The sequence below is a fragment of the Syngnathus leptorhynchus genome, chromosome 2, assembly GCF_054491065.1.
Source record: "Syngnathus leptorhynchus isolate UIUO chromosome 2, UIUO_Slep, whole genome shotgun sequence".
Lineage (NCBI taxonomy): Eukaryota > Metazoa > Chordata > Actinopteri > Syngnathiformes > Syngnathidae > Syngnathus > Syngnathus leptorhynchus.
This window is the reverse complement of record NC_141196.1, coordinates 2520980-2530831: the sequence shown is the minus strand read 5'-3', so window position 1 is coordinate 2530831 and position 9852 is coordinate 2520980. Positions and strand designations below refer to the sequence as shown.

Here is a 9852-nt window from a genome sequence, read left to right as displayed (position 1 = left end):
GGGAGTGAGCAGGCCCAAGAGGAGGTACGAGGCGGTCGGGGAGGTGTTGTTGTGGGCGCCACTCCTCTTGTGCTTTGTGACACAAAGGGGCTCCCTGCTGCACCAGTTGAGCAGGGGCGACGGGGGGTAGGGGGGTGGGGTGGGGGCGAGCGTTTCAAAGAAACATGGGTATCCTCTGGCACTCAACATTTTAAGCACCTTATACTGAACTAATGCACTTTATTGAGATGGGATTTGAATTTTTTTTTTTTTTTTTTTCCGTCTGTGTGTGTGTTTGCGTGCGTGCGTGCTCAGAATCAGTGTGCATGCGGTATGTGTGCATCACAACTGGAAGTGTTAACACGGGCGGGGGTCTTTGGGTGGGTGGGTGGGTCGGGTGGGGCGGGGGTGCGTTTCAAAGTCGGGGACCTTTAAGTTGAGAGCAAATCCTTTTTCTCGAAAGACAAACACTGTTGATATTTCTGTTTTGCATTTTTTTACGTTTATATAAAAAAAGTAAAGCTATTGAAAAGTGGATTATAAAAACTTGAAGATTTGCACTTGCCTAAAAAAAAAAAAGAAAATCCTAAAAAAAAAAAGGGGGTTTAGTCGTAGAAGTGGATATTTTTGTGAATGACTGTCGTGTGAATGGTTCTTGTCTGTAATACACCAGTGTGCACAATGTCTTTTTTTTTTTTTTCATTGCTTACCAATATGTGTGAGACGAAAGTGGCCATTCTTGAGTTGTTGTTGTTTTTTTTGTTCACATGTTTATTTTGTGTGTGTTGACTAAGAGAAAGGGCAAATTGCACAAGAAATCCTTTTCTCTTAGCAGCTCTTTCTCACCCCACTTTGGTGACAAACTGTCGTCTTTGAATGACTTGGGAATCACAAGTGATGAAGATGACAAGCTTGTGCGAGTATGTGTGAGCTGTGTGTACGCGAGAGCGATTGTTCATAAACTGTTGAAAGAAATGAGTCGAGACTACAGGTACTCATTTTCAATAATGTGCTTTTTTTTGTGTGTGTGTGTGCGTGTGTATGAATGCACATTTGTGCCTAAGAACTCGGGTGCGTGGCCATTGAGACATTAGCTCTTTTTCAGAGTGAGTGTGACGTGTGTCAGTGCTCAGCACAGTGTATGTCAAGTGCGTGTTTTTTATATATATATATATATATATATATATATATATATATATATATATATATATATATATATAGTTGATGTTTCTTGTTCGATCTGAGGGTGATCACGTTGCCTTTTGTTAGCTCGAACTTGTGAATGAAACGTTGAGGGGGGGGATAAAAAAAATGCGGCATCTTCACGGTGCATGTAAGGTTAGCATTGTTACTTGTTCGTTGTTGCAATTTGATAATGACGAGTTTTCTTTTTTTATGAGAAATATATACAAATATATACATTATATACAAAGTTTAAAAAAAAAAAAGTATTTGGACTAAGATAATGAGCACTTGGGGCTGCTATTTTTGTTGTTGTTTTTTTTTTCCTAAGTTGTGATACATTTTTTTTTTCCTGTTTCATTCTCGCCATGTGAAGTGTATTTCTTTCTTAAGAAAATCTTGAATGTATTCCAAAAAAATGACAAGAAACCCGTGCTGATATTTTTTTTCCTCAGAAGATTTCAAAAATGGAAACAAAATACAAGGAAGCTTCAAAGAGGAGTGGTTTTTTTTTGTTTGTTTGTTTTTGTTTTGTTTTTTTAAGTACACAGTGGAGGAGAAAAAAAAAAAAGAACTGTGGCAAGATACAGTTGAACACACTGCCTCTACAATCCTGATCGTACTAATGGTGACTAAGAATCAAAAGAAAGGACTATTTCTATTCCATACTGGAGCTTTGGTTGTTTACAAACCACGTGGATATCAGTGGGTGCATTTCTTTTTCCTCCCTCCCCCTCATTTTTTTTTACATTTTTTTTTTACCCCCATGTAAAATGGGCAGGGTTTGCAAGGACGCTTCTGCCGTCGCCGAGGAAAAATGGACAATATCTGCCTAACTGGAGCTTTTGGACATTACGATGCACAGTTGGGGAAATCCAAGGATTGGCCTCTATTTTCTTTTTTTTTCTGTGTGCGTGGAATGGAGTGCGGGGCGACGCCAGTCGGAGAAGGAACTGAAAGGCAATACGAGTCTTGGGCTCAGTCCTCGCCAGCACTCAACCCTGCCCTGACCGACTCACCTATGCACTTTTGTTCAATTCAAGCTGTGAGGTACCATTTTTTGGGGGGACGGGAGCACAACGGGAGGATGATGGCGTCACTGAAAAAAAAAAAAGAAATTTCCCCAAATGAACTGAAAGACTGGAGCCTCCCGTACATAAACCATATTTTTCTATCATCTTTCAGAGTAGATTACAAGACGGCTTGTGAACGGATGAAGAAGAACTCATGACGTGACATTTATGTAGAAGTGAATGACTTTTTTCTAAGAGAAAAAAAGAACTAAAAAAAAAAAACATCCAACCCTCTCCCCCTGGAGTTAGATAACTCCAACAGGACTCTTAGCAAATGGATGTTGCCATGGCTACAGGATTGAACCATATGAGGTCCAAACCTTTGGCATTGGTAAGAACCCGGATCTCCATGTTGACATCTTGCCGTTTTCTCAATGTACTCACGTTCTGCTCTTTCTGCTCACAGCAGTTTGCCTGCGTGCCGCTTCTTGCCGCATCCGACCCGGCGAACTTCGAAATTGTTTGCGGATGAACGGAGCCGACGCGAGGACAGCCGATCCGTCTGCGAGCCACGACCATCGTCACCCACCTCGGACGGCCGACTCCGAAGTGGGTCCTAACCTACCAGCAGGACCTGTTTGGATGGCAAGGACAAAAAAAAAAAAAAAAAGCCCGTCTGAGTGGATATGGAGCCTCCACAAAGCCTTTCAGCCGTGCATTAGGCTGGACTGAAGACTTGTACACACACACCTCACACACATGCACACAAAACACACACACACACAAGACTTTGCTCCATGTCACACTGATTCTCCACACACAGTTCAATTTGGGGCTTTGTGAATACTGTACATATGTTGGTGTTTTTGAGTTCCCCCCTCCCAAATTTTGCTTTAATTCTCCAGTTCAACATGCCTTAAAACTGTACAGTTCAATCCTCGATGGCTTCACTGACTAAAGAATTTCAGTCGAACAAAATTGCGCAACAACCTGCGCTTTTTGTGCCGGCCCGTCTGGTTATCTCAAGAACAGAAAAAGCAACTTTTCTTGACCATCGTGTATGTATAGATTTTTTTTGGGCTGGTGGTCGACCGCTCCCCTTTTTTTTGTTTTTGTTTTCTGTGAAGAATAGTAATGTTTAGATGCGTGGCTGGTGCAGACTGAATTCAAGTGCAAAAAGTCTGTACTGTTCGGAGCTGAGCTGAAAGGATGGAAAGTAAATCCATTTTGTTGCTGCGTGACCAAATATCAATAAGCAACATGTAAACCTTGAAGCCAAATTAAACCAGATCATTGTTCAATTTAGATGAAGGGTAATGGAGGTTTATAGTTTTACAGAATTTGTATATTTAACGCTTTTGGATGATTATTGTGTGTATCGTATATTTGATGTATGACTATCGTCAGATTTCATTGATGTTGCCATTTCCACGAATTGCAGATTTACTTTGAAATAACAGCAATGCAGTTGGGCTGTTAGATTTGTTTTGAACTGGAACAGATTTGTGTTAGTTTTGACGAAGCTAAAATGGATTCATTAGACTAACCACGCCAACAACATTGTTTGAACAACATTTATTGTTCAGATAAAGCACAGGCCAGTGTTTCTGATCGTTTTTTTAATTGGTGCCGATTTTAAGTATGCATATCTGATCATCTCTAAATCGAAACACCCCACTAACAATGTTATGTAAGCCAATCAGCTCAGCTCCTTTTGTATTAGACTATGAACGTTGCAGCGAAAAACAAGTTTTCTTTGCATTATGTTCTCTGTGCTCTCACTAGTCTGAATAAACAACATTTTGCCTTTAGACCAGTGAGAGTGGGTCAATAGATCATATTGCAAAGAATCTTTTCGACGTGACTTCCGCTTTAAAAGAGCATATATTATTTTTGGGTGAAAACAAAGCAACTGAAAGATGTATATAATTCGGATTGTTTTGTTTGTAGAGCAAAATAAATACTAGCAGTTAGCCACTGAAGCTTGTGTTACAGAATACATTTGTCGCTTGAGGAATCACGCACACTAAGCTAGTCTCGCGAGATTTGACGAACACGTGGCTACCCCACCACAAATGGCACCTTTTGCTCAGGATAAAAAAAAACATCTGAAAAACGATTAAAGTGAACAAATGCACACTGCACGATCCTCGGTACAACCCAGTGAAACCTTCGCCTCAACCAGGAAGGAGTAATTGAACTGCGTTTTACAAGATTAGAGGCCGGGAAAAGCCATATATAAATCGGGTGAGTGAGTAGACGAGTGTTCGAATGCTAATGCTAACGTGACGTATTTTGTTATTTGCGCCAACGTTTGAAACAAATGAAAAATGGGCGAATTTTTGTGATCGGATTTTAGTGTGCACAGCATGCTTTGAGACTAACGTGCTTGATTTTACGACAAATAATGTACATTTTAAGGTATCACAATGGGCGTAGCTTTCATAGCTACAGGTGGGGTTGAAATGCCCGAGTGATGTTTTTCCTGGATTATGAATGTATGTATGAAATCTAATGGGAAATAGTACTCGGGCGCGCCGTTATTAAATAAATTAGATTACTTTTGTATTATTTTGATTTTAAGATAAGTAGTTCAACGGCACCTTCCGTGGAAAACGGATAGTTATATATTTTTTCTGTTGAGTATATTTTACACAGGTGGATAGAGTAGCTAAAAATTGTTCAGTACTCAAAAGTACCTTATTTGTTAAAGGATGAACTCTAGTACAATTAAAAAGTAGTAGCAGTCCATATAACTTGTGTTAGAGTGAATAATTGCTGGGTAAAATGGCACAAAAATAAATGTATTTAAAAAAGGAAAGTTAAATATATGCGTAATGCATGTTTCCCAACATATCACTTGAAAAAACAATACATCAAATCAAATAAAAAAAAACCCAACAAATTAGAATACATTTATCATTTATGTCTTTACACCTGTGAAATATCAACTTTTTAACTTCACAGTGATGTCTAAAACTGATGGTTAGTTGTGCAGCACATCAATTTGATCTAAACTTAAAAAAAAAATACTCTGATGCAATAGAGTACAATTGCAATATTCCTTCCTAATAAAAAAAATAGTGTTGATGTCCATCTGTGTTATAATGCATGTGTTCTCTTTGTATGCAGGCCTGTGGGTGCTGTAATGTCCTCGCCTGTCAGCATATTTCCAAAGCCATACTGCAGGAGGCAGGCAGACCACATCTGTGCCTTTTTGACAACCCTCCGCCAGAGAGGAAAAAAATCATGACTGACACGGATATTGGCCCTGAAAGCGCATCAGTAGAGGTGCAGGACACAGAGTCAAACAACGAGCCGCCCCAAGAGGCGGCAGTCGGCCTGGAGGATCAGGACGAAGGAGGCCTCACCCCTGCTAAACGTCCCCGCTTGGCTGAGGAGGAGCAGGGGTTGCGCCAGGACTTCCAACCAGCACTCACTGACATGGAGCAAGAAGACCAAAGTAGAGGACATTTTTCTCATTGTTTGGCGTCTGGCTGCTTTTTACCTGGAAATATTTTCTGGTCTTAGCGACAGGAGCCTCCCTGCACGTCACAGATGAAGAGGAGACGACTGCGGGTGGGGGCACCGAGGAGCAGCAGAATATCGATGGTGGCCGTGACGGAGAGATGCAGCCAGAGGAGGAAAAGTCCGAGTCTGCTGACGGTCCCAATGAAGCACAGCAGTAAGTTGAACCGAGCAGTACTTTTCTGTAGGTTTGTATGAACATAACTCATTTTCTTGTCCTGCAGCCTTCCCTTCGACTTTTCCCAGACCCCCCAGGTCCTGACGAGTGCCTGGAGCGAATACTGCCATTTCTCAGAGAATTACCTCAAAGGTTGCAAATGGTAATTAAAATTACTGATCAATTCCACTGTGTTCATTTATCTGTGTGTGATGTAATCAAAGTGACTTTTCAGGGCCCCGGATGGTTCTTGTATCCTAAGCAACAGTGCGGACAATGTGCTCCGTGTCTACAATCTTCCTCCAGAGGTTTACACCTACAACTGGGACGCGCTGCCGGAGATGGTGAGCATTACTTAGGTTAGATCTTTTCTTCTTACTGTGGCTTACAGAAATGTTCAATATACATTGAAAGACTAAAACATCTTTGTCATGAGTGATGAATGCTTAAATATAATGTTTGTCATCATGGTGATACTTATAGCAACATATTTTTCTTGTTAGTTCTTTATTTTAAAAAAAAATAAATGAGAGAAAATCTCAAGTTTATAAAGTCAGACATCACGCATCAAGCTCATTAGAATTCCTCGACTGCCCTCCTCAGGCCAATGTTGATATTGCAACCTCAAGTAACCTTGACTGAATGTGAATTTAGTCTTTGTAAATGCCGAAAAATAATGCCGTTTGATTATAGACAATTAAGTGAACACTGACCTTCGCCCCCACAACCTTTTTTTTTTTTAACAGAGTCCAGTTCTGAAGATGGCTGAAGGAGACACCGTGTACGACTACTGTTGGTACCCCAAAATGAACTCACTGGAGCCCCACTCGTGCTTGTGAGTGCTCGTCCGGTTTCATCCGCGACCTTTGTGGTGAAATGCAGACAAAATGTTTATGTGCTCTTTTTTTTTGTTTGTCTTTTCTGCCCCCCCCCATCCTTGCGAGGATCCTAATAAGCTCGTGTTGTTTTGGGCGGCGCTCCAGGCGCGCAGCAGTAAAGCGACATAATTGGCCACTTCCCGCCACGGAAATAAAGCGGCCATGTCGTTGCGGCTAATTTGCTTTGCGCTAATTAAACGGCACTGATGTCGTTTTGGGCTTTGCGTGATTACACTCGGCCGGCAGTCAGCTGACTTACCTTCTAGAATGAGATTGTGATTCACAGCAGATATTAAAAAGACGAAATAATTCACGACATGTCGTCCACAGTTTTGCTAGCAGTAGCCGCGACAACCCGGTCCACATCTGGGACGCCTTCTACGGCGAGGTGCGGGCCAGCTTTCGTCCCTACAACCACCTGGACGAACTGACGGCCGCCCACTCGCTCTGCTTCTCCCCCGACGGCTCGCAGCTCTACTGCGGCTTCGACAAAACCGTCAGGGTCTTCTACACCGAGCGGCCCGGCAGAGACTGCGAGGAACGCCCCACCACAGGTTCGGCCGGAAACCGAAATTAAAGTTACGGAACTTGATACCAGTTTGCGCCGACCGTAAATTGTCTTTAATCAACCGACATCAGCTTGCCGAAGCTCGCCGAACTGTTTGAAAGCGGCATCGAGTGAACAGACCCCCCCCCCCCTCCGCCATTTTGCATTTCGTCTTCAAGAAAACGGCACGTCGCATTCAAATTGTCTCCGCACTCACGACAACTTTGGCCTTATTCCAAACACCCACTAATGATGCGCCTCTCCGTTTCCAGCACGTTTGTTTTTGATAATGGCGGCAATTTGCGGCACTCTTCTTGACTGACGACGCTTGGGCCAAAACAATCTGCGGGCCTCTTGATGTAACTTTGAAGCGATAGTTAGCATAAATTGCTTTCTGATGCTTTTTTTTTTTTTTTGTCCTTGTTTGATGATGAAACCCGCAGCGAAAAAGCAAAGCGGCCAGACCGGCATCATCTCCTGCTTGGGCTTCAGCCCGTGCCAGTCGCTGTACGCCTGCGGCTCGTACTCGCGCTGCGCCGGCATCTACTCCTGCCAGGACGGCTCCCTGCTGGCACTGCTGCCCGCCCGCCACCACGGGGGCCTCACCCATCTTCTCTTCTCGCCCGACGGCTACTACCTGTACACCGGCGGCCGAAAGGTACCGCGGGACGCCCCGACGGAAAACGCTCAAATGTTGAAAATCATCCAATCCCCAAATTTCGAATGGCAACGATGCGCAGGATCCCGAGATCCTGTGCTGGGACCTCCGAGAGCCCGGTCAGGTGGTTTTCTCTCTCAAAAGGAACGCGGGAACCAATCAGCGCATCTACTTCGACCTGGACCCGTAAGTGTGCGTCCGTCCGTCCGTCTGTTCGCCGTCACGCAACTCGTGTTGGTTGTACTCTGCCAGGTCGGGCCGGTACCTGCTGAGCGGGGGCACGGAGGGGTTGGTGTCGGTTTGGGACACTCGGAACCCAGCGGGTGGCGAGGAGCTGCTGCAGCCTGACTTCCAGTTCCAGGCCCATTGGGACTGCGCCAACGGCGTCAGGTACCCGTCTCTCGCATATTCATGGAAAATTAGTTTCTGAAGTTAAAAAAAAAAAAAAGTTTTCATATACATAATCATTCAAGTTCATATTTGTTTGGATACATTTATTTATTTTTAATTTTATATTCATTCATTTATTTATTTGTATCGGATGAACAGATTTATTTTATTTGTATTTATTTTTTTGCACAGCATCCATCCGTTCCTGCCGCTGGTGGCCACATCCAGCGGCCAGCGGCAGTTCCTGTGGCCCAGCGACGGCGAGGGAGACTCGTCGTCCTCGTGCTCGGACGCCGAGGGAGGCGACGAGGCCACGACCTCTGCCGCCCGCGCCGACAACTCCCTCAGCTTGTGGTGGGCCGGACCGTGCGGATCCCCCGAGGTTCAGGAAGAGAGTGAGGAGGTTTCAGAAATGCAGAGCTGAACTCAGAATTTCATCAGGCGAGACCGTGCCAACCGCAAAAACGTTTTCCTCCTACGAGGAGGCAAATGAGGACAATTGGGCGAGAAGCGTTCTATTTTTAGTCTCATATTTTTGGACATGTTTTTTTTTTTTTTTTTGTATGAAGTGCCAAAAGTATGCAACTGATCACGTGAGCTTTTTGCTAATGTGTTGAAAATGGCTACTTATGCAATACATATATAAAAGCAACACATTTGAATCGTCGTTCTAATTGGCGTCCGCGGGCTGTCAAGAGCGCACCGAAGAAACAATTTTAGCCGACCGCTTGAATTATTTCCGGTACTTTTCCGACCAATGAGCAAAAATAAAATGGATATAAATGAGTTGTTTGCATTTCCAAAGAAGTATTGAGGCTAAAGTCTAAAGTATGATTTAAGAATTGTTTCCCTTGAAAATATTCTTGTCTTACAACATTCATGTCAAATTGTGTGCATGCTTTTATTCTTAGAAAGATGCAACTTCATTCGTGCAGTTTACAAATGTATTCTCAAATATACAATCTATTTTTTTGCCTTTTCAAATACTCCAGTCCGTAGCACAACACTGCGAGACGTGCCGTATGGTCTCCCCTGATTTTGAAAGCAATTAAAAAGCATCACGTCAATGCGCTCCGTGCGGACCGCCGTATTCGAGGCGTCTGTCGACCTTTGCGTTGGAAATGTTAACCCGCCACTCGATGCTTTCACCTTTTGCCCGCCACGCCATAGTCGTGGTCCTCTGGAGTCACGGCTCGGATGAGTATGTATGTGTGTGTGTGTGTGGGGGGGGGGGGGCTGCTCTGCGGCGGATGTTGCTTAGCAACCGTCGCCGCCTCAGGGGGAGGATAGACGCTATACAAAGACAACAGGGAGGACAAGAAAAATGAAGGGAGGTGTCATCAAAGATGTTGCTGAGGTCACACTGGACACTACATTAGGGACACCGAGGCGCCTATTTTGAAAACAACTGTCATAGCCACCTTTAGGAAAAATAAAATGGCAACCTTTTGTCGACAGCTTTTATGTTGATTTTTTTTGTGCAGCTCTTGTTGCCAGTGCATGCGTGTGTGAGAGTGTGT

At 43.7% G+C, this 9852-nt stretch overlaps 1 protein-coding gene across 1 annotated transcript; it reads left to right on the top strand.

The window, feature by feature from the left end:
- The first annotated feature begins 16 nt into the window (after positions 1-16).
- On the top strand, positions 17-9768 carry wrap53 (WD repeat containing, antisense to TP53). Its single transcript, XM_085934733.1, has 12 exons — positions 17-2565; positions 2641-4421; positions 5307-5637; positions 5706-5859; positions 5927-6022; positions 6095-6203; positions 6606-6694; positions 7068-7291; positions 7728-7942; positions 8025-8128; positions 8195-8332; positions 8525-9768. The coding sequence occupies exons 3-12, from the start codon at positions 5424-5426 to the stop codon at positions 8754-8756; spliced, it is 1575 nt and encodes a 524-aa protein (XP_085790859.1). The 5' UTR covers positions 17-2565; positions 2641-4421; positions 5307-5423; the 3' UTR covers positions 8757-9768.
- Positions 9769-9852: the final 84 nt, after the last annotated feature.

Bases quoted from the DNA above. Each gene is read 5' to 3' on its own strand.
- wrap53 (XM_085934733.1), top strand. From the start codon at position 5,424: ATGACTGACACGGATATTGGCCCTGAAAGCGCATCAGTAGAGGTGCAG. The intron at 5,860-5,926 runs GTAAGTTGAACC...CTTGTCCTGCAG, and splicing joins GGTCCCAATGAAGCACAGCA to CCTTCCCTTCGACTTTTCCC. The intron at 8,129-8,194 runs GTAAGTGTGCGT...GTACTCTGCCAG, and splicing joins ATCTACTTCGACCTGGACCC to GTCGGGCCGGTACCTGCTGA.